This window comes from Mycteria americana, chromosome 13 (assembly GCF_035582795.1).
Source record: "Mycteria americana isolate JAX WOST 10 ecotype Jacksonville Zoo and Gardens chromosome 13, USCA_MyAme_1.0, whole genome shotgun sequence".
NCBI classification, from domain to species: Eukaryota; Metazoa; Chordata; class Aves; order Ciconiiformes; family Ciconiidae; genus Mycteria; species Mycteria americana.
Window position 1 is genome coordinate 17,006,460 of NC_134377.1, and position 24,937 is coordinate 17,031,396.

The 24,937-nt window shown below is 37.4% G+C and overlaps 1 protein-coding gene across 3 annotated transcripts in view; it reads right to left on the reverse strand.

Moving 5' to 3' along the window:
- Positions 1–1,646: 1,646 nt before the first annotated feature.
- The window catches only part of TANGO2 (transport and golgi organization 2 homolog), a 43,105-nt gene continuing 19,814 nt past the window's right edge, over positions 1,647–24,937 (reverse strand). For 2 of the 3 annotated variants that reach the window (XM_075515779.1, XM_075515778.1), the window contains exons 4-9: positions 22,730–22,849; positions 21,585–21,699; positions 11,687–11,757; positions 9,368–9,521; positions 6,662–6,766; positions 1,647–4,815 (exon numbers count right to left, since the gene is read on the reverse strand). In XM_075515779.1, the coding sequence (XP_075371894.1) occupies positions 4,695–4,815; positions 6,662–6,766; positions 9,368–9,521; positions 11,687–11,757; positions 21,585–21,699; positions 22,730–22,849 (686 nt within the window). In that variant the 3' untranslated portion in view covers positions 1,647–4,694. Of the gene's footprint in view, positions 4,816–6,661; positions 6,767–7,784; positions 8,025–9,367; positions 9,522–11,686; positions 11,758–21,584; positions 21,700–22,729; positions 22,850–24,937 lie in introns of those variants that run through there. The other variant, XM_075515780.1, reaches the window with a different exon arrangement.

Genomic DNA, 24,937 nt, shown 5'->3' on the forward strand with positions numbered 1-24,937 from the left:
GAGTTACTTTATATATTCATTTTATACATTCAACATTTGCTTCACTCTGTTCACCTTAACTTACATTTCACAGCGTGAGTCACACTGATGGGTTATGTAATTCTCGGTTTATTCTATTGCCCTTCCAGTTGATTACAATACAGATTCTATTTTCACCAAGTCAAGACCATTTCCTAAATCCTCAGTAGCTGCCAACAAGACTTCTCTGCAGAAAATGAATCAGATTAAGAACATTAGCAATGTTCTATTACATTAATCTGAATGATATCAAACTAATTTCTAGTAGCTAATATTCCACATAAATAGGGATGCTTGCTAAGCCATAAATGTGCATTATTTAAGTTCAAGCTAAATTTGAAGTGTAAGATGCTTTAATTGTTGACTTATTACTGCTCAGTAATTTCAAAATGAGTCAATGAAATACTTAATTCCTTATAACAACATGAAAACAGTGCTCCAAGTCTTAGCAATATTTTGTCTTAATATTTAGCTTTGGTATATTTCATTTGTAACAATAAATATCAGTTAAGCTTTGGATGTACCAAGAACCTCCAAAGGCCTAATTCATTCTGTGGTCTGTTAAGAATGTATTTACTGAAATACTGGCCCCATACTGTGGCCAGTATTTAATTAAAGCCACTGACAACAGGGAGATGAGACAATTACATCTCCACCGCAACGTCCAGGTATGGCAGAACATGAAGGTAGTCTCAACTTAGTATAACAAGAGAGTCTCAGGTCGGCCCAAGATCCAGACATTTTCCACAGTGAACCTGGGTGCTTGCCCTTCAGTAGCATTTTGTGAGGCTCTGGCTTTTCACTACGGAAGCATTGGTTTCGCTCTTTCCTTCGCATTATCTGTACTGTATCTCTGCTGCGATTATTTCCATTTTTGGGGGGGAACCTGAGCCCCTCAAAGGACTTTTAACATATATTTATCATTATACTAATTTTCGAGGTCTCTGATAATTAATAACTTCTCTTGCCACAAACGTTTGACGCAACCACCTAACAAGACCAGTAATCCAGACCAAATTTATCTTGTTCCATAGATTTGGCAGTGATAACTTTAGAGGCTCATGAGTTAATTAAGGTTTTCTTTTTGCAGATCTTGGGAATTCCTCTACATTTCATTTGGGTTGCCACCTTAACAATGACAATACCAGTTGCTTGTCTTCTCAAAGTGACTGTCAGTTTGAAAAGGTCACTGCTTGTGAAGCTAAAACTAGCTCCAAGATAGCTCCACCATTTTGTAGGCACAAGTATGCCAGTTCCTCTTCCTTTAAGGGCTTGCTTGGCACATTCTGGTATTAAGATTTGAAGGATCCACTCCAGTCTGCAAGGGAGAAAGCAGATTCCAAGTACCCTGAGGCCATGGCAGGCAGAGGGATGCTCAAAGACATTGTTTCAGACATTCAGCGTTTGAGAACCTCTGTTTTCTACCTGATCCTGCTGTGCTTGGAGTGGAATTCAGCCAGGGCTAGTAACAAGAGGACATTTGCTTTTGGGAGGAGAGGTGGTGGGCACGTATTGGTTGTCAGAAATTGGAGGGTATTTTAGAGATTTGATTACTGTGACACTTGGTCTGGGAACATTCCAGTCAATACATTCTGTTTACTAACCTGAAAAACAAAGCAAAATGCCCCAAACCTGGATTATTAGCTTTAAAGAAATATTTTCCAATTTCTTACCTGGATGAGACAAGTATAACCATACAACAGCACAGAATTTAAAAAAACCAACATGCACAACACAACAAAACCCAAACAAAACCACCAGAAGAATACAGCACTCTTAAAAAGGAATCAAGTACCAGAAATGGACTTAAAGCTCTTTCATTTCTAAGACCTCATGAAAGATTTACTTCATCTTATCACACAAAGTTACAGACAAATTAACATTAAACATATGTGCAAAAATGCACAATCTATTAATGTTGACAAAGTCTGGTCAGCAGATTGACTTTATTCTGATTCTAGTTTTGAACACACATGTAAACAATTATGAAACAATTTTAAGCAAAAAATATAATTAGGTTTTTACAGATATCTTAAAATTTCTTCCACTACCGTTTTGATAGAAAAGAGACAGGAAGCAAAAATCTCTTGCAAATTTATGACTTTGAAAAGATGTTATATATAAGCAAACTTAGTAAAATGCCATGCAATAGTTTCCTATATATACTTTTTTCCTTGATATCCTTTAAAAAACTGGTATTTAAAACCTCCTTTTATTTTTAAAAATACTTTTATAAAAATAAAAATACTTTGTTAACTTTAACTACAGTTTACCTTTCCTAGTGGATTCATTGCAACTACAATTAGCACACAGTAAATTGTGCACTTCATGAATACCTGATCATTTCTACGGACAAGCACCATTTGCTGATATCTGCACTGCAGTCCTGATCCCGTTTCCACTGAAGCCAATGGCAAAACTCTCATAAGCTTCAAAAGAAGTTAAAAAAGCTCACTTTAACTATTCTGACATAATAAAAAAACAACATTAGAGGTTTTGCTTCTTTACTGTTTTATTTTAATTGTCAGAAAAAGCACATCCCATATTTAGAATTTTGATTCAAGCAAAGCAAAATATGCTACTATCATCTGTTTTGACATCTAAACTCTGACTTGCTTTTCTTTTGCCTATACGTAAAAAATAAGAATAAATTTTCATTTTTACAGAACTACTATAAAAACTAGGGTTTGAATGCTTTCAGCAAGAAATGGCATGCAAGCCTTTTGCTTGCCATTTAGGTGATGTTTTCAAAAGATAACATCCTGTTCAAATATACACTGGCAATTTTTTTCTTAAGATAAAAAAATTTGATATGCAAACTGCCAGTAAGAGCAAGCCATCAAAGCCAAGTTTTGTTTTTAAACATGCACTCGTCAAATTCAAATTTAAGACAGCTATGGCTATTTCTTTGCATCTAAAAATAACGGTAACATTTTTATTCATACAAATATATGGTTTAAACAGCCATCAAAAATAAAAAAGGGCTAACCATTTCCTACAGCTCAGGAAGACAGTCTGGAAGGCTCTGAGTTTGAAACCGCCTACAACCCAACAAGACTGTATTGACTGTCTTGCAATCAAGGTGGTCAAAAAGTCACTTACATCGTACTGAATGAACAAGCTGTGCCTAGTCATGCAAGCAGTCCTGGTACCTAGAAGCTATTTAAATATGCAAATACAAAGGAAATATCTGACTAAATGCTGCTTTAGCACCTCCTGGCAATTAGAGATCTGGGAATGGCCGTTTACAGTCCTTCACCTCAATGGCAAGTCTAATTTACTGCTCCTTCATTAGACACAAGCACACACACACTAGTGAGAATGCTCAACACACAAAGCTTGAGTGCAGAAGAATAGCTGCACATCCTTAAGTAGTATCAGAAATCTTGCTACTTTGTAATAATCAGAGGCTTGTAAAAAGAATACATGCAGCATATATATAGAAAAAAATAGCAGTGATCCATTACTAACTTAACATTCAGCATTCAAAATAAGTCAAAAGAGAGCACCAGTAGCAGCAAAATAACTTCGGGTTTTAAAATATCTTGATATTAGCTAGAATCTTCTATCACCTACACTGGCACTGAATAATTGAAAAAAGCATGCATTTAAATAGCTTTTTAATTCACAGATGTTAGAATGTATGAAGTGCATCTTAATACCTGACTTTTTCAGCAATAGAAAGACTGCAATAATGTCACCTTAAAACAAATAGCTGTTTTTACTAAAAATCTATAAGCAGTCACTCCAGGTTTTGACATATTATACCAATAAAGAAATGAAGCCAAAATTGAACATGTATAAAACAGCTGATATATGTAAACTTCATATTCAGCTTCTGTTTGCAAACAGATACTTATTCCTTACCTGCCTGCTGGGGAAGAAAAGAAGAAAAACAATACTGCTAATTAGACTATCAGGAAACAAGATGTCCCAATACACATAATTTTATTCCGGTCAAAGATAAGCAAGTCTGCTCCCATGTTTTTTTTTAGTTTCTACCGAGTAAAGCTGAACAGAGACTGAACTTAATTTCCTATCTACTCTCAAATCAAGTTTAGAAATAAGATATATTGCTGTACTACCTGTAGGAAAACAAATGTAAAGAATCCCCCCTGCTCTGCCCTCCCCAGGTAGAACATTGCACCACAGCACTGCTGAAAATTTTAACTAAGGCAGTTAATACTACAAAGAAAACATACATGCGTTTAAAGCACATTGGCATCAGGTATACAGTCTTAAAAGCATATGTTGAAGGGAAAGCAAAGTGTGGTAAAACCTTCAGGTAGAACAATAAAAGCAGCAAATGTTTCCCCTCCTCTGAACTGAGGACATGTTTAAGAGTCTACTTAAAACATCTTTAAAAAAAAAAGACAAAACAAAACACCCACAAAAAAGCAACGACTTTGTCTTGGGCAAAGATGGCCTTGCCCTGCAGGCAGGGTGATATTTAAAAGTTTATTTCTGATTGTAAGTTGTTACTTAATGTAAAAACAGTTTCTTCTTTTGGTTTTATCTGAAAGATTTGTGAGCCTGATAGAGTATGCTACCAGTTTATTTAAACTTTTGCTTTCCTTGCTATTTTTAGCTTGTGCAGGCTGGCATAAAACATTTACTAGAGCTTAATGGCTTGTTCTCTCATTGCTTTTATTACAAACCATTCAAATGGAAAGTTGTTAAGTGTGCAGTCTGAATTCATAGGTGCTTGTTTTCCACTGGTTGACATCTGCATTGATCATGTTGCGCTCTGTGAAAGTAACCCGTCCTTCTGAATCAATGAGAATGACCGTGTTAGTCCTGAAACAACATAAGGGTAGAAGGTTAAGCCTTGTACCTGTTATATAAATTTGTGGGGTCCCATCCTTCATCCCCAAAGGTTTTAACTCTTTTTTTTTTTTCTTGACCACATCATCACCACACTAGCAGGGCAGAAATCGTCCTGGCAAGTTCAAATGGGCATTTTCAGTCCCCTCTTCCGTCACTCCACTGCTCTGATTCCCTGTTGCACTTGCAGCAGCTGACACACAAAGCTGCTCATTTACAGAGAGTATGATAAAAGGTTAAATTTTTTTTAGTGCCAAGTGTTCCATTCAGAAGTAGCATACAACCAAGTTTTTCTTCACAGCCTACACATACCCTGATGGGTTACTCATATCAATAGTACTCTTTCATTCTTTCCTGTCAAATCAATTGTCCATTAAGATTTCAACATCGTTAATTATTATCATAGGATACTGATACACGATCACAGAAAAATTCTTCTCTCTCTAGGAACCTTCCAAAGAGGAAACTTGTTTTCATGAAAAGCAGATTCCATTCACGAATCTACGCCACTTTGTCACATGTAAGCTGTCATTTCTCTGCAGACACTGCAGTACCCTGCCAGAGATGACTGACAGGAGTTTTCCACTATCCTGATGTGGTGGCCTTCCCCAAGTCATTTCACAGTTGTTCAATCACATAAAAAAAAGTGCTTAATTTCCTCAGAAGAATATGGTGAGGCCTAATTAACAATCTCTAGTCACTAAGCCATGTTGCTAAGGGAAAGATAAGTGTGAGCGTACAACTATAGTAGCAGGGAAGACTTGAAATATAGTGTTAATTCACCAGTAAGAGGTCAGTATTTCTACTGAGTTATCCCTGTTTCTCTTTGAAATAGCTAGACTGCAACATGTGAAGCAAGGTAAAGAAGCATCTTCCTCCCCATTTTAAGTCTTCGTTATCCCGTATTTAAAATGTTCCTAGAATACATTTTATAGACATACTCAGTTGTTGCAATGGTTTCTTTCTCAGAATACCAACTTGAAATACTTAAGGAGGTGAGTGCTCTCTACTTATCAATTTATAACTCTACAGTGGAAATGCTATGGCTGACTATGCCAGAGACCAATCTGACAAAATTGTTGGCAGTCTTTTAGAGTAGCAGTTCCCTACCAGCACCAACAGGGTTCACCTATAATTTTGTCCCAGCAAGGATTAAATGCAAGATGCGTTGCATTATTCTATTCTTCTTGCATCTTTGGTAGAATAGTCCAAGCAGAAAGTGAGGATAGCTCAGTAAAAACAGCAGCATCAGTTAGGGGAGAAGTGGAAATACATGTTCTTCTGAAGAAGAGTAATAGGTTCTTAATGTATGAAAATGGCAGCTGCGTATTACAGCGACATGCCTAAAGAAATCTCTCAGTTAGCTATGCACAGATGAAACTATTCTTGCTCTTGGAAGAGAAATGTGTTCTGCACTTCCTCAGATATAGAAGGTAATTGTGTTTTTCTACTAAAAACATTATTTCAAAGCTTTCCATGTTTTGATAAGATCAAAACTGGAAATGGTCAGATCTGCTACTACACTGGGGAACCAGGAGAAATGTATTATCTTGTCTTGGATGAACTGAAGCTATGTCACACTCCCCACCAAAGATGAACCATAATGCATGCTTAAAATGCTCATCAGTAGCTCATCTAAGACACCAGAATACTGAGTAAGGAAGTGCTGAGCAAGAAAATACTTTACTGAATTACACTTGATTAATAGCTGAATAAGTTTAAAGCAGTCACTATATAGTTAAAACTTACAGCAGCATAATTTTGATTTGAGATATGCTTTGATCCAGTACATATCTATTTCTGACTATGAATTTTTTACCTTGTTCCATAACCTGGGCAACGAACACATACAGCTGCATACTTGTTCAACATAGGACGTATATAATCCTTCCCTTGGTCTTCAATCGCAGGGTCTGGTAATTGACTGAAAAAAAGTAGTAAAGTAATAAGAAAAAAATTTAATTCTCCAATATTAACATATTTATCCCTCTTGAACCAAGCTGTGTCGACTGAGTGGTTGATAAATAACAATCACTTTTCAAAAAGTACAAAAGCGTGAATTGTGTTCAAAACTCAAGTATGAGGAAAACCAAAGATAAAACAGCTTGTAAGCTCTTTCCCACAGAAATTCTTTCAAGGTCTTGAACTTTTGTCTCACTTCAAGAATTTTTTTCATATCTTGACAAGTTTTACACTTTCCTTGTTATTCTTCATCTGCCTTTATTTTAGTTTCAATTAAAACATTAATGATCAAGTAATTTGAGGCACATCGCACAAACGAGCATTTTTCCAGTTAGACTCCAGGAGTTCTTTTTGTGTCGAAGAAAGACTTCTCTGCTTCCTTCGATCTTGTTTGGAATACCTGGAAAATACCTAGGACAATCCTTAAAATAAAATTTGTGAAGATGCAGCAAAGGACAAGGTGAGCTTGCACCCAAACTTCTTGACATATATTCCTATCAAAGCTTGAAAGATATTTAGAAAGATAATTTTATTATAAAGCATTCATTTATTGTCATTAAACAAGTATCAGCATCCCACAGAAGAGATGCTAAGGTCACAAAGGTTCCTGCAGCAACCCTACATCCCTGGCTTTCCATTCATGTCACCAGAACATATTCTCAAATGCTAGCCATAAGTACAGCTTCCTATTTCAATAATTGAAGACTCCAATTTTATTTAGCAAAGTCCAATTTAACTATTATTATAGCAGGTTTTTGCATTTCATTTTTAAGCTTCTTCCATCTTCAAGAAATAAGCCCATTTCTGCCCCCTAGCACAGACCCAGTTGTACCTATAAAATAAGAGTTCAGCAGCCTATCAGCTGTACAGTGAATGTTGGGGAAGAGGGCAGAACAAAACAGACTGATCAATTCAACCCCATTTTCAGAGCTCATCCTGATCTGTGAGGAGACTGTGCAAGTTGTTATGCTGTAACTGACCTTTACATCTAACTGGGATCATTTTCTTTGTTGTGGTGGAGAAGAGGACCTGTGGGTGTTTCAGGGAGAAGCAAGAATAGGTGCAATTCTAGTGTGAACAGAGCACCTAAGCTCTTCTCACTCCCGTATTGGGCACATGGCTGGAGCATACCACGATGTAACAGAGAAGGCACTTCAGCCCGTGAGAACTGTCAGCTTCTATCTCATACTCCACCACCAACCATTGTACCCACTTAATTCCTGTAACACACACAAAGTGATCATAAAGTAATATGCAATAAGATTTTAAGAAAGTTCAAAGCTAGTGCATATCCATGTGTTCATATTTATTATGAAAAGATCATTTCATCTTGCAGTGTACTTTGGAAAGATTACAGTCTTAGTTTTAAATATTGCTTTTTGTAAGTAAATATTTCCATTTTATAGTCAGATGATTTCAGATGAGATCGTACTGAATTACTGAACATCAAGGGAAGATCATTTGGACTGTAATGTATCTTATACCTTTGTCTTTTTACTAGTAAAAGGTAAAGTATAACAATTTTTTGAAAAATCACTTGATCTGATATCAGATGAAAAAAGTAATTAAGATGGCTTAGCAGACTTCCCAATTACTACTCATTGCTCAGATGTCTGAGTTCTCACGTAAACATTTATTTGGAACCACTGAAAGATGCCACACACATGAATGTTGGCATTAAAATTGACTGAAAAAGTTAGGAGATCTCTATACCAGAAACAGCTTTGCTTCAACACAAACCACTGCCTAGACAGCTAAAAATCAGGCTAAACATGAAAGTTACTGTTTGATGAGCAATGATATAAGTTTAGATTCACAGCTCCTCCTTTATCCTGCTCCATGTCTGGACATTTAAGTGGTATCAATTTCCTTTACTTCTAAACATCTAGCTTATGGGCTCAGGTTCACTGTGTGGCCAGCAGTGAGTGCAGGAACCTTGCTTAGGTACTCAAACTCATCCCTCGGGAACTCCCTTGAGCAGAGGCCTACAGCCGAACTGTGCAAATACTCCCTTATCTCCTTCCCCCATTTAGCCTAAAATAATTGCACTTTCGAGGAAAGCAGCTGGTTCTACTTTGAAAATAGCTCGCTTCTCCACCCTCTGTGCCTACTCTGGGTAGCAATACAGAATAGCTAGCAGCAACTAACACAAACCCGCTCATGTAAACAAGTGCTTACTCTGCGTGCAGTGAGAAACTGAACCTTACCCTACAGCGAGCCTCCACAAAGCTTACGACACGCAACTTACACATTCCTTGTCTTGCACTCATTACCATACTAAGAGAAGTGCAATCTTTAAAAGAAAAGGGCACAGAGAAATCAGTGTACAGTCTATGAGTACTAAGACTGCAGTAATAATGTTTACTGTGTTTGCTGCTTGAAAATCAATATTGTTGAAAGTCAGTCTCTGTGGAGAGAAAGAACACTACTTTTGCCCTTCATTACTCAGCTTTAGTCAATTAATATAAGGCAAAAGTTTCTCTTCTGTCAAAATAGTTTCTACATGCAATTTTTAAACTGGTCATATCGCATTTGGAGGAACCTCTGGCTATCATGTTCTTACGGCTCTTGATTATTCATCACTGTAAGAAGCTCCTGCACCAAGTCTTCTTTGGTAAGGTCTTGACTTCTCTTGACCACTTCTGTGAAAAGCTGCTTCCCATATTGAAGTTTCTTCCATGGTGTATCCAACAAAGAATTACTCAATCCATATATTCCTATACATACAAAAAAAACCCCCCAAACAACTTATTAAGCTCTAGAGCAAAGAAAATTAACTTATGTACTATGCAAAAAATAACTTCATAATTCTCTTATCCCACACAGTTTGAGGGACAGAAGCAAATGCTATCAGCAAATTCATCGTGAATCTCATTATAATTTGCTTATTCATCCTATTGCCAGCTTTCATTTTGCTTCAAAAATAAGTGAGGTCATTAAATTACATATCAGAGATGTATATCGGGTGATAAAATAAATACAACATCCTTTCAGATAGTAAGAGTCTCCTAAGTGTGTAACTCGTAATAAAATAACCTAACCATTCCTCAACAACTCTTCTGGACCACTTCTGACTGTTTTATTAGGGGGGAAAACCCCCCAAAACAACACACAACCACAAAAAAACCCATCCCAAAACCCACTTCAGAGCATCATTGCTTTAAGTTTACTAGCATTAGCTGAATTAGAGATTTTTCATCACTGTTATTAACACAATGTACACTGTGGTGTGAAATCAGGTGAAATAAAGCCTTTTTTCCTCCAGAACTCAACACTAATAGAGACATTAGGGTATTACATAACCTAAGCACAAAATAACTTGTAATCATGATATTGTTGAGTTTATTTCTGTAAAGCAACTTTAATCCTTCAAGCTTTACATGTCATGAAATTAATGAAATCTGTAATAAGGAGGTTATGTAATAAGTTTAAGATTTAAAAGCTAACAATCAGGTGTTTACAGACCAGTCCCTGTGGACCACTTCTAGCTGCCTAGTATCTACATATTCACTAAATAACGTTCGGGGGGGTCAATTTAATTGGAAAGGGTATTCTGGTGATTCACAGTTGTCGTTACAAATTTCACAAATTTTAAATACAATTCAAGTGACTCCCGAGCTAATCTTTATCTGCAGGTATGCCATAAAACACATGCCCCATTCCTAAACAGGAGCCTACAGCAGGCATGCATCTTATGCTAGGCTGTGCTTATGCACTCCTCTGTGCCAATATTCAGTACTTTGTTTCACAGTTTTACTCTAATCCATATTTGCAGCAGTTACTTTTAACCTTTGGTTTGCTAAATTATGAAAAAGGTACAACAGAGTTATACCATTTTTGCAGTCTAGTCTTTTCCAGTTTAGCTATATTAATCATAATTTATTTGTGCCTCTGATTTTACTCTTGAAAAACACAGCAAGGCAACATCTGATGACAAGAAGGAGCTTTCTCTTTAGAGGTACCCTGTATTTCTCACCACAATCCAAATGAATAAGCACAAAAGATTACCAAACCTCGTCTCTCCCTAAAAGCAGCCACATACATAGAAAAGGAATTTGTTGTTGAAGCATGGAGACCAGAACTACTTTTGCTATAGTCTGCAGATACCTAAAATTTGTGATTCAGTTTCTCATTACAACAAGCAGTCAGATTTTTTTTTTAATGTTTGTATTAAACCCTGTTTTGTGCTTGTAGCTGTACAAAATCTAACAGCTATTTCCAAGAATTTATGCTGTAATTTCTACAGTAACTATTTGCCTACTGGCAGCAACATCTTGACCATTAACCTAATCAGGCAAAATAAGCCACTGTCATTAACTGTTATCAACCAGCTACACTGCTCAGAGCCTTCTACGTGTCCTTGTCCATTTAAATTGGCTTTCTGGTGATGAATTCTGGAGTATTGTTCTATGTAGCTGGCTAGATTGTAAATATTTTAAATCGATCCACCTGATAAGACAGATAAAAGTGGGGGTTTTGGGGTTTTTTTTTTTAAACCCAACTTTGTCCCTAGGAGACTATCCCCTTAACACTGCTGGGTAAGAAGAGTTTGGGTCAAGTCCACAAACCTTTGAAAATTCCATTCCTCAAGACAGACTTCTGTCCTTCAGTCATAGTTACCCAAGGAGCACCCCACTAATTGCAGTGCAGGTGGGTACACTGACATGGATAGAAGCTTTTAATGAGCTATTGATTGTTTACTGAGATTTATTAGTAAATACTTAAATGAGTTTAAGGACATTTTCTTTTTTCTTTCTAAATGCAAAGAAAAAGTTAGTGAAGACAATGCTTAAATAGCTACATTACTAGAGCAATACAGCTACGTTCTAACTTCTTTAAAACAACAAAGAGTAATATTCAGACCTTTCTGCAGAAAACCTACCAGGATTTAGGAAAACAGGTTCTGGTTCTCCTTTGTTTCCATAGTAGCAAATTACATCTCCTTTGGTGGTACTGAAAAATATAAACAAGAATTTCTCCTTGAAAAACCATCAGCTTCTATATTTGATTACACTCTAATTTCATGCAATCTTCAAACACAGCAAGATGTTTCTCCCACTGTTACTACTATCATACCACAGCCCAGAGATTAATTGATGAGTTCTATTACTCTCCTCCTCTCAAAATACTGCATTAGCTGTACCACTGCTGAACAGCACCATTATTGTTTTTAAACATAACTGTAATAAAATTCAGTAAAAACCCAGAACTGCTGCATGGAAAGTAGCCAGGCTTAATGACAAAAGTCTGTATGGTTTTGAATAATGGGAGATTTAGTTACTTGGGGGAAGGGGGCATGTTAAAACAAAAGGACGGTCCATCAGAGCAAGTAACATTTTCCTATCATCTCTTGAATTGCTACTTTGGGCTGTTTTATCTGGCAGAAGTAAATTTTGGCACTTATGGCAATGTCGTAGGACATAGCTGGGTCCTTTAACTGACAGAGATGCATTTTCAGGCTGTTTTCAGATAACTGTAGTTACTCTTTGCAAGCTCTCTAATTGTAGGCACCGGCTTCAGCACTCGCTCTCTCTTGTGCACAGTTTAGCAGGGAGACCTCGCATCACGTTCAAAGACAGCTTCCAACATTGCAAATAGCTCTCACTTGGCAGAGAGGACATCAGCATATCCAAATAGCATAGATTTTTATGTACTCATACTGATACTGACAACACAAATACTAAATCAACTGATAAGAAAAAAAAAAAAAATCAAGAAAGTCATCAATAAGCCTAGTGTGTCTTGTGGGAAACGGAGGGTGGGGAATGGATTGCCATTAGATGGCTCACACTCAACATCCCTCAGTCCCATCAGCTGACATGAAATAGTGGCTCCTCAGATTGCTACCAGGTGGTGGGTTTGGGGGTTTTTTGTTTGGTTGTTTTAGTTTGCCAGAACACAGCCATGAGACCATACAATTCTGTATTTCACTCTATGATGTACTTGTTCACAGTGGAAGAGAGTATTGTTCCAGTTACCAACAAATACATTCTGGCTAGTTCAGCTTTTAATTTGTCCCCCAAGCTTTAGCTCCTTAGACAGCAGATACACTTCTTGAATTAAAAAAAACCCAAACACAAAGCTTGCAGTTAAGATTGAATTTGGATTGAGTAGCATAAAACACAATACAGTAGAGAAGCCATTTCCAGCTCCTCATTTCTTCCCCAGATAAAAAGACATCTCTGTGCCTTGATGCAAATAAGAGTATATAGAATACAATCTCATTAATGATGTACGGGAAGTTAAATTGCTCTGCATAAGTTAGCATCTGCTACTCAAACCTTAATAACAAGCAAACCAGTCTTGATTTAGCTGTTTATATTCTTCTTAAAAAGCCATTCTGAAAGATGTTCTACAGCATCCTCTGCAAGACAGCCAAATGAAGAGGGAAATATTAACTTATTATACAAGTCAGAAGAGGCAAGAAGAGGAATAAAAAAACCCAAAACCATGTAAAGCAAAAATAAAACTGCCTTTCCTCCTCTGTTCACTACTCTTCCTCCTCCCAAACCCATAAGACTTTTCTGGTGCCTTACAGAAAGATGTCCAAATTTTTTTGGCATAGTTAGAAGACAGTAATTATAGCAGGTGGTATTTGTGTATTGTTGCTTTTGTTGTTAAATATCATAAGAAGCTCTCCGTTACTGAATTTACAATTTAGCTACTGTTAAAAGAAATGTGGCATTTTCTGAACTTTCCTCTAGTGGCTTAAGACACAGTTATTTTCCTTATCTTTGTTTTTCTTTTCAATATTAAGATCCTTGTTCAAATTTACCTTATGGCAATCTCAAGAGTCCTTACTGACCACCCCAACTCTCCACAGACAACTGCCCACGTCAGAATCGTGACAACTAGCATGCTTTCGTTTCAGCAGGGCACTGAATAGTGATCACTCCTTTCCCATTCTGGCCCTAATTCTTACACGCTGAATGTTTTTACTAGTCTCTGCTCGAGTTCTCATGTGAATGTATTACCTGTGATTCAGTAAAAACATTCTTATCCATCAATGAAAGAACAAAAGATATGTTAGTGAAAAGGCCATTTGTTTCTTTACCCCATTTGGAGTATTTGCACTGGGAATACCTAGACAGTCCATAACAAAAGCAGCTGACACAAAGTAGAAGGAAAACACAAGATATGACTAGAATTTTCTTTCCTTACTTTCTTGAGATGCAAATTGCTGTTCCACTGCCACAGATTAACTTGTGTATGTGACCCATTTATGGAATCTGTTAAAAGAGTTCTATTTTCTTAATCAAAGACAAAAGGGGGTTTTAAATTATTATTTTAAACACACTAATGCAGAGAAATACAGCATTTTCAATGAATATGAGAAAGTGCTGCTGAGAAGTACAAGTGGAGGCAATAAATTTTATTAGCAACAACCTGAACTTTCCTTCTATTTCTTGAGACTCCTTCAGGTACAAACAAGTTCCTAATTAAAGTTACATAGATAAAAGGTATAGTTTGTTCATGAGCAAGCAAACACAGCAATCAAAACAACAGCTCTTTTCACTGGACACACAACACTTTCTTTGTTGAATAAGCTTAAGTATTAGAAAGAAATTATTGGAAGAGTGGGACAAATCTCTAATGAAATATTCACCTATTATACTGGTTCAGCAAGCTTTTTTGCCAGTATACTTGTCTGCAGAAATATTTGTATGAGAAAAAATGAGCAAAGGTATATTTCATGAAACTATTTTTATAGTCATGCCATATACAATGAGAAGTCTGTGACACTTTTTCCTATTACTAGCTCCTTCAGTTAAATTACCAAGATATTTTGCTTTTAAGCTAGATGGATGCTATATTTGAAATTTTAGAAAATTTCAAATATAAGACTCCCATACATTCTTCCCTTAACTGGATTCTGCCAGGTCTTCAAGGAGTCTGGAAAATCTTTACATAGCCAGAGAAGTTCAGCCATACTTTATTTGGCTGCAAATACTAAGGTACATATCTGAGATGCCTGGGACCTTACAGGAGTAAAAAAGGAATGGAGTTCAAAGGATCAACAGACCTGCTATGAGGAGATCTGGGTGTATGAGTTCATTTATTCAAAAACCGAAACCTTTGAAGACAGGATGACGTTAGTCATCCTGCTCAAAGCGTGCTATGGCCCTTGCAAAGCCTTACATAAACAAAGTCTAGACCCAGGCTGAAAACTGAATGGAAGTTACACTTGATGTTCTCAAGTCCTTGTTTATTAATGTTTGGTTAGGACCAGCTGGCCATTTTAGCAATGTCTTTCCTCTCCTCAGCATTTGTTATATTATCTTTATGGCCAGTTAATGGTTAGCATAAAGTGATGTTAACGTGCATGATGCATGTCTGTTCCAGCTGGGGTTGGACGCCTTCCTACAAGCCTGGTTCCGATTGGTACAACTAGAGTTGGCACACAGTTAGTACCAATACCAGAAAGAATCCCTTGGCAGCTAAAAAAGGAGAGCATTGAGCTGAGCTGTCATTAATAGACCAGTCCGACTTCTTGGTCCCAGTCATGTGCTAGGATACAAGATGTCATATGCCCATAACAGTACACTGGCACACTGCATTTTCCATGAACAGGGGCATAGATAAAGCAATGTGTGAGTAAAGTATTTTAGGTCACCTGAAGTCGCTGAATTGGTGTGTTTCATGGAGCAAACTATTTATATTGTATCATCTCAAAAGCAAGAAGTAGTACTTTGAAAAATATAATCCATAAATAAAATCCTGTTGGAATTAATACAATACAGACAATGACTAAGCACAGGGAGAACAAATAAACCGGAGAAAAAGTGTTGGCTGCTAATGGCCTATTTTAACATTAACGCTTGGGTCATTTAAAAAAATTAAAAACTACAGTAGCAATAATAAATATACTACAAGCTTCTTATGTATAAAGCAAATAAAGCAAAATCATTAAGGTCATTATAGGGGTTTTTTTAGTTAAGACACCAGCAATTACACAAACTATTTTGTTGGTGCATTAACTGCTATTTTCAAATTGTTGAACCTGTATCTGCTGTAGAAGGTCTATGAAGAGAGAAAAGATCAGAGCAATTGTTATCACCTGAGGTCTCAAAAGACAGTTTTAGATAGAAAGGTAGACGAATGGCCCAAGCAAGCCCTTGAACACAGCTGTAAGACAAGTCCCATCATAAATGAGACCACATGCTGAATTAGTAGGCACTACTGACTTCCTTTAGCAATGGCTTTTTATGTGAAAGAATATTATCATCTAGCATCTGTTCTGAGATTCTTGTGACTGAGAAATTCAGTAACAAGATCCCCTGGAGTTTAACAAAAAGATGCGAAATACACACAAACGGCAGGGTCACTAATTCGGGACATCTGTATCTTATTGTTTCTACATTCCACATTCCCCCAGACGTGTGTTTTCTATTACACTTACCTCCACTGCAACACTGCTGCTGTCTTCTGTCAAAAGATGACTGAAGCCTTCCAAGAGACTTCTGAAATGGGGATACTTCCAAAATCTAGTACAGCATGCCAGTCAGCTACTCTTTCTTTTATCATTTGGCTCTGCCTACTCTCTTCCTACTGCTTACAGATACTCAGTACTGAACATAAAGGCAGAAGCCAAGATGAAAAAAAAAAAAAAAATCACTGTAAGCTTGGTCACAGCAATAGCCTCAAAATCCTGGCCTGGACTCAGATTCTCTTCCCTCCCAGCTTTACAAGTATAGACACCAATTTCACTGGAGAAGTAGTAAAGGCCTAATTAAATTGATGACAATAGGACCCAGCAGACATTTTTTTTTTTTTTAAATCCCAGCCATAGCTGACAGCAGAAAGAAGAAACTAAAACTACACAAAAATTATGCTCTTGGATACGTCATTCTGTCAAAAAATGTAAGCAATAATAAATATTCTAGGAAATATTCTAGGCAGCATAAATCTCAGTAGTAATAGATGCTTCACAGCAACATGAAAGCCACGCAGAGTTTGCCAGAATTACTTCTTAATGCTGATGAAATATAAGCAATGTCCTTCTGCACCCCTTCCCTGCTTCAACTTCAAGGCGGCTCCAAGTCACATTCAACAAAAATATAAACAGAAAGGAAAAGAGTAATGAGGCAGTAAAGCTCCACAGGGTGTGGTTATCACCAAGTGATCGCCCCCCTGGGCACTGAGCTCTAATCTTACAACAGGCTGAATATTTTACAAACAAGGACACTGGATTGTTTTATGAATAATGTGTGCATGTATTTCTTGTGCAAGGAAAAAAGATGAAATTGGCAGCTTGAAATGCTGAACAGTAGTTTCAACTGAGTAGTATGGTTCACAGATTAATTTTCTTTTCTTCGATGTTCATGAAGTAATCAGAAAACTCTTTCTGTTCCGAAGCTAAAAAAACCCAAAAAACAAAATCCAAAAAACCACACACCAAACCACCAATTATAAAGCCCAAACATTTTTGTACATATACCACCTACCACCAAATAAAATGGTGAAAGGAATACTGCCAGATACTCACAGCATACAAAGTCTGCTTTAAAGCACTACTCTGATTTTGTTGTCAGCGTCTAAACATTTCTTCGGTGTTGCCCTCATTTTTTGAGCCAGGCAGAAGGTGACACCAGAGGGAAGAGAGAAAATAAAAAGGTTTTTCAGAAGCTTTTTTTCCTTCTCTTGACATTGGACTGTCCATCTCCTTAGATTTGCAAATGATTGAGGACCTACGCAGAAATATTTCAAAGGTGGTAGTACAGAACACGTTAGAGAAGTACCTGGACACCTCATTTTCATGAGGAAGTCACAAGGAGCAAGACAGATGTACTCTGCAGAAGGTGGTATTAGGACAGACAATGCATGAGAAGAAATGTAAGTGAGCTTGCAGAGCAATCTTGACAACTCGCCCACCCCCATTCTCTCCACACCAGCACTCTGACCGTCTCTCACTTTTCACTGGAAAGGCTCCTAAATCTAATCTCGGGAGAGCGATCAAATCCCTCCCGCGTAGCTTTGTCTTGATAACCATACTGAACAGGACAGCCCATGATCCTAAAACCTGGTCACACCGTTCAGGTGTTTTAATTGGATGAAGCCCTGCACTGTCAACAGCTCAGTTAACGCTTCTCCCAAACACCTTTTCTTCAGTTTGCTTTTTTTACCTCATCAATGATGTTGCTATATAATTAACCAACTGTAGATTTCCATGTTAAAAAAGAAAAAAATATATGCAGTCTCTCTATATATTTTTATCTATAAAAACACTTTTAAACATTACTTTATATTACATATTTGTATATCCATTCCCCGCCCCCCCCCCCCCACACATTCCAACCCCATTGTTTTGGGATCAGCAGTTTCAACTGGAACTCAGTCCTATCCAGCATCACATCAAGGGTAAAACCTATTGTTAACCAAACTTCACTCTCCAGGATCAGAACATGAAGACTACATTCTAGTACATAATCTCTATTTTCAATACATTACCAAATTAGTCAATGCAGCCGATGGCATAGTTTACTACATTTCCCCTGGAGGGACTGAGAACTGCCTGTCACAGGGGAGAGCAGAAAAGCTTACGTGAAAGGCCTTTTTCTGCAGCTCCTCCAGCTGACTTGTTTTGTAAGGGACAATTCACCTATTCCGCACAGAGGAAGAGAGTCACTCCTATTACACAGGGATCTTATTGCACATAAACAATATGCGCTCTAACTGACAACCTGTCAGAGACTCTAAACTTGCTGGGAGAGTGACAAGAAGCTGCCACTTCAGTTTGTCCTTCAGGACAGTCTGTATTGCACGCTTGGCAGTATGGAACGCAAGTGAGATGCTGCCACAACAGCCCTAACCCAAGTTTGAGATACCCATGAAAGCCTGAGCAACTGTAGCAACTAGATTTGTTGGACATAAACGCAGGTTTCCCCAAGACAGAAGTGCTGTCCCGATCAAAGGCAGCACACTATTACTTCACATATTACCACAAAGGGAGAAAGAAGGAAAACTGCTCTGAATCTTAAGCAGACATTTTCTTAGAGACCAGTCCAGCTTCCAATAACCTTGCTCCTCTCTAATCAGACCTACTGATAGTCAAAACTGGAGGAGTAGCAACACTGCCTTCTCAGAAGCTAATTTTGCAGCCACACAGGACTCCAAATAGACACGGTTTGCCATATGCCATACATTCAACATAAAAGTACATTTTGCGTAATGGGATAAGTATTCATGACTCTCGTACTCAGCAGGTACAGCAAGATGATAAACTGAAGGTATTAGAAAACTAAAAGTACTAAGTATTTTCCCAACACAGTATTCTTATTAAAAAAAGAAATTAATAGAGTTTAAATTGACATCATGAGATGCCACAGAGGAAATAGATAACACTAAAAGTGTCAAAACCCATGCATGTTTAAAATAAGAGTCACATAAAGCTGTGGAAATAAACAATGAGATTTTACAACCTGTATGGTGGTTTCCAGCTCTCCTTCTCACATCATTGCACCTGTATCATCTAGTATACTGTCATAGTATACTGTCATAGTAGTCTAGTATACTAGCGTAATAATACAGAGAGAAGACAAAAATTTCTTTTCCTGAAATCTGTACCTGGAAACTCAAACATTGTAAATCTCTCTCCAAATGTGCTGCCTACAGTCAGCAACATCATGTGCTCAGATATACCCCTCCCCAGCAGTGCTTCATTTACGCTTCCAATTTGAGTTTCCTCTCCATTTCACGCCACTAACAGAGGCAATCACTATTTGTTACACAATAGAAGAACACGTTAAGAATAGTCTTCAATCTTTTCTTTGAACAGTAACACGGCCTAACAAAATAGCATCAACTACAATAACATTTTCTATTTACATAGAAAAGTAGCTTCCATTTATATACTACATTTCTCTCGGGAGTACTTCCAATTTCCTAAAATGACAAGTTTACATATCTTATAGAAATTGCTCTGCATCGTTAGCTTGCCAAGAATTTCATTTCATCAGAGTATCCAAGGCTAAGGACACGTCAAAATTGAGAAGTTAATCAACACATACAGCTTTCAGAGTGATACTCAGCAAGGAATTATGACCTGCATCACCACAGAAAGACTATTCAATTGAGCATACAATTCCCCATCAGCCTAGCATGGAGGAATAAACAAACAAAACCAACACATGAATGATTGCCTTAATAAATAACATCAATCGAATCTACTTTAATATCATTATACTAGCAGCCATTATGACTATTCTGTTTACCTAAATTAGAAAAAAGAAACACAAACATACTCACTGCTTGCTAGGTCACACCTTGAATATCATGCTTGCTTGAAAACATAGTAAGACTATTTCCTCCGTTAAGTTTTCAGTTACGGATAGCCTTCCAATTTATGAAAGCTAGCCAGGCAGCAACATGCAGCAGAGCCATGGTAAAAATTAATTTAAGCAACAGAAAAATTTTGGGAAGTCGCTGGTGGGATAATGAACTTCATAAAGTAGAGAGTAAAAATAACATAAAAGTAGCAAACCCTGTAATTGCCTAACCTGCTTCTGGATTAAACTTCTGGAAACATAACCTATATGCTTATTTCCAAGCAGGCACACCAAAGCAGAACTACACTCCTGGTATCTTCACAGGTGGCATGTGTCTGCCTTTCTGTATTCATCCTTTTAGACTTCAATCACCTATATGATTATCATTTCACTTTCCCACCCTATCATAGCAAATTAAAAAGTGAAAACTAATAGCCTGGCAGAATTTGAAATAAAGGCCTTTCTTAAAAAAAGATGACAAAACACTTGCAGGAAAGTGGGAGAGTAGGGAAGAAATGACTGATAACTCTGAGCCACCAGCTGAAGGTCATCTAATACAGAAAGTGAAAAATGTAAACACAAGGCCGGTTAATGACAGGGTACTAGAAATTATTTTCACTGAAAACAGTAAACACTATCACCTTCTGCTTTAAAAATGTGGTTTCCCAGAAGCATGCAGAAAAGCTGAGTGGAAGAAGACAACCTGATGGTGCAGGGCCTAATAAGATTAATGCTTCTGCAGAAAGCGTGCCAAAGCAGTAGTGTACTCTTGGCAATTTATACCTGGTTATGGTCATGAAGTATGCATCTAACCGAGAACTGATACATAGCCTGGAGACAACTTAGTCCTGGATTTCCATTCTTCTGAATCAGGCATAATGCAAAGAAAAATCAGCATATATACTTGTGCGCGCACACATGCATGTGCAGTGGAAAGGACTGTGCCAACCACATGGACTATAATCAAGTATCCAAGGTCCTTTCTTCAGCTACAGAAACTTGAATAAGTTATTTGTTACATGGTGATTTTTTTTAATGTTTCAGCAAAGATTACTGATACAGTCACTCTGACAGGAATAGCAGCTTGAAAGCTTTCAGTTGTTCTAATTCTGCCACAGTACATCACCTCTCAGAGAAAAAACCCCAAAGTTTCTGAGAAATTATGGAGCCAAGGTTTTGTTTTCTCCAGAACACAAGCCACATAGCCTTCAGGGTAAAGACTGACTTATGGCCTATTAGGGAAAGAGTCACAAGAGTTTTGCAGGAAGCAACAATTAGAATACAAGATAGCCCTCCAGTGTTTGAAAGGTGGGAAAAAAAAAAGACCCACCAAAGGAAATTATGCCTAGAGTAACATTAGGACCTTACATGCCACTTAGCAAAAAAAGAAGAGCTCTTGCTTTAGCTTGTGACAGGCTTCTGTATTGTTACACTTCTGTGCTAAGAAGTATATGTACATCACTGCTATTGTCTTTCTCCCTTTGACATTTGAACTGTGATGTTTTGTAGACTTACTTCAAGTCAGCTGCTAATAAATTAAATCCATTGTAAAGATGTCCTTCTGCTGAAACTTTCTTCAAGTAAGAGTAGCTGTCCAGATCTGCAGTCAAGAAGTTTGTTACAAGAGCACCTAAGAAAGAAAAGTACATAGAGCAACTGGTATGTGTGAACTCACTATTCTGACGGGCTCGGTAAAACAAACAGCACAACACAAGATTCCTGTTACCAAGAGGGTATAACAGCAAAGAAAAAAAACAAACCCAAACAAAACCAACAACCAAAAACCCCAACCAAATGAAAAAAACAACCAGCCTTTAAAAGTCTTACAGCATTGTATCACGTTCACATTAAGAGCTTGACTTTTACTCTGAAGAACTCGGTCAAAAGCTCTTGGTCAAAATTCCTACAGAATTCATATTTACTAACTATTCTATACTGGATGTGCCTTTCCTCTCCTCCCACCTTGCCAAACTCTGTCTTGCTTCATTTCCCTCATATAGAACCCTAAAATGAATTACAAGTGACAGAGTTAATTTGTTTCTTTGTATAACATGTTTTGCCATTGCAATATATTCCCAATGCAGTACCATATGACAAACAGACCTATTTTTACAACTTTAAAAAAACCCCACAGGTGCGGTCTATCAGAAGAGGGTTTTTTTCCTTATTATTTCTGCTCCTCTGATTTATCAATGTGTGGGGGAGAAGGGACTACAATAATCTTTTAGAGTAACCTCCAGCATAATCCAAGTTGCATTGTCTCCCTGACTTAGGTGTTTGAACAAGACCATACACATTTTAAAAAGTCTACTGTAATCTAAATCTAGCTCAATACCTTTCTGGTTGTTCTGACTGTTAATTAGAATTACTGTCAAGAGAAGACAGTTGGTGCTGCATTTCTTGTCTGAATGTAACTTCAGGCTCTAGGCACTACATCTTGCTTTACTTTTGCCTGCTTGATTAGAATATCATTGTCCAAGTCAAGTTCCCCACACAGGTACTCAAACTCATCAGTTCACAAATTCTGTTTACAGCACATAACCATTTTATTTGTCCATAAAGTAGTGTTAAAAAAATAATACTGTAATCATTGCTATTTTATTGGGACACCAGGGCTTGATTGTCCACTTTCTTCTTTTTCTATTGCTACTCCTTCATACCTCTTCCTTTTGCGTTTTTATCAATCTTCGGCTGCATATAGTTTGTCAGGGCTGCCATCTTGCCTTTCTTACTGATTCCCAGCCATGTCCCACCTTCTTTTCCTTCTTCCATATCCAGACCTAATGGAATAAGTAAGAGTTAGGTTATTCATTTTTTAAAGTCTCAAGCTTAAATCAAAATTTCTTAATGCAAATCCTGAGTCTTGATCAGGCTGGATGAAATGCAGTAGCTACAAGACTGTCTTTCTGGACAAGTAAGGTAAGCCCACTTAAATTACCTGCCCTCCAATTCTGCACTATCAAATATTTTCCAAGCTACTGCAATAATAGATGAGAGATAATGAGAAAATTAAATGTAAAAGCAAAATGATAAGCTTTGCCTATATGCTAAAATACACATAAAACTTTTAAGGAGGCTCAGAATGCTTATTAGCTCAAAAGCAAATCTCAGAAGTTTAATGTTATTCGCAAGTTTAAATTCACAAGTAACCAGAAAAATTTAGGGTAAGCTAGGTAACTGATAAAAATTTTGGACTCTGGTAACAGTAATTTACATTGAGGAGGGGGACCCACAAAAGTGAAGCCCACAACCTCTTGAAAGAAAGTACAAGTTAAAAAAGCCAAACAAACCGCTACTTATTTGTAATGAGCTCATGTTAACCAGCAAGCATTTAATGGAAAAACAAAAACTAGTTCAATGTAACACATACACTGTTCGAAACTTTTAATTCTGAATCATCATGTTATAAGACAACTTTCATTAGAAGATCAAAAGAACAGGTTTTGGATCCTTATTCAGAAACTTCTTTCTTTCTTCAGTATCCAAAACTTAAATATCGAGTTTAGCCATACCACACCTTTACACAATACTTTTACTACTGTTCTCTACCTTAACTGAAAGGCACACAAAAGAAAAACATACAGCTCTGTTGACCAGTGCCCAGTGATTAACATATAGCAATTCCTGTTTTCTGAAACTGCTGTAAGTGCAAAAATATTTTTTCATTTAAGTCACACAAAGAATAAATTTGATTTATTTTGGTTCAACTTGCTGCTTTCATTTGAGATAACTTTATTAACTCAAAGGCATACACTAACAGCATCTCCACAGATACACCCCTGGATGGAGACTATACCAGTTTCTTATGCCAAACATGGACAGAGCTGACAAGGGTATAAAAGACAAAAATGTAGGGCCCTTCAGTTTTCAGGATAGGTTTTTGTTTGTTTGTTTTAAACTGCTACATAGCAGGGGAAGCAGCATCCAGAACGCCTGGCACGAAACAGAAACGTCAGCCAGAACTTCAGAAGCAAGGGGGTTGCAGTGCAGTGGGAGTGATTTACCCTCACAGGCCTCCCTGCCAATGACAATAACACACAACATCAACAAAGAGTATTTACAAAGTCAAAATCTTGCATTTAAACAATGCTTTGTCTTCCAGAGCTTCATTTCTGTTTCTGAGAAAAGGCAGAAGTATTGATTATACTTAAAAATGACTCCAGATAGATTCCCTACAAAAGAGAACCAGACAGCTGAGTGACTGTAATATCAGTTTAGCAAAATGTAGACACGAAAGCTAAGAAACTGATGGATCAATAACTAAAATTATTCTGTAGCCTATAAATTATTAACCTATAAGAAATGAGAAAGTTTTCACTTTCTCGAGACTTGGTTTAATGATTTCAAGTCACTATTACAGACAATGAGTCTGTGGAGTAACTAATTCCACCTATTTTAAGAAGCATTTCAGTGTATCTGACAAAGCTAAAGTAATCATTTGTGATGAACAAATTAATCTATTTCCATTGCACTGCTTGGACTGAAATCAGTTAAAGAACATAAAACTGGGAAAACCCACAGGATATTAAAACACAAGTAAGAGAATCACAGAATCGTATAGGTTGGAAAAGACCTCTAAGATCATCGAGTCCAATTGTAAACCTAACACTGCCAAGCCCACCACTACACCATGTCCCTAAGCACCTCATCCACACGGCTTTTAGATACCTCCAGGGATCGCGACTCCACCACTTCCCTGGGCAGCCTGGTCCAAGGCTTGATAACCCTTTCGGTGAAGTAGAATTTCCTCATATCCAGTCTAAACCTCCCCTGGCACAACTTGAGGCCATTTCCTCTCGTCCTATCACTTGTTACCTGGGAGAAGAGACCGACCCCACCTCTCTACAGCCTCCTTTCAGGCAGCTGTA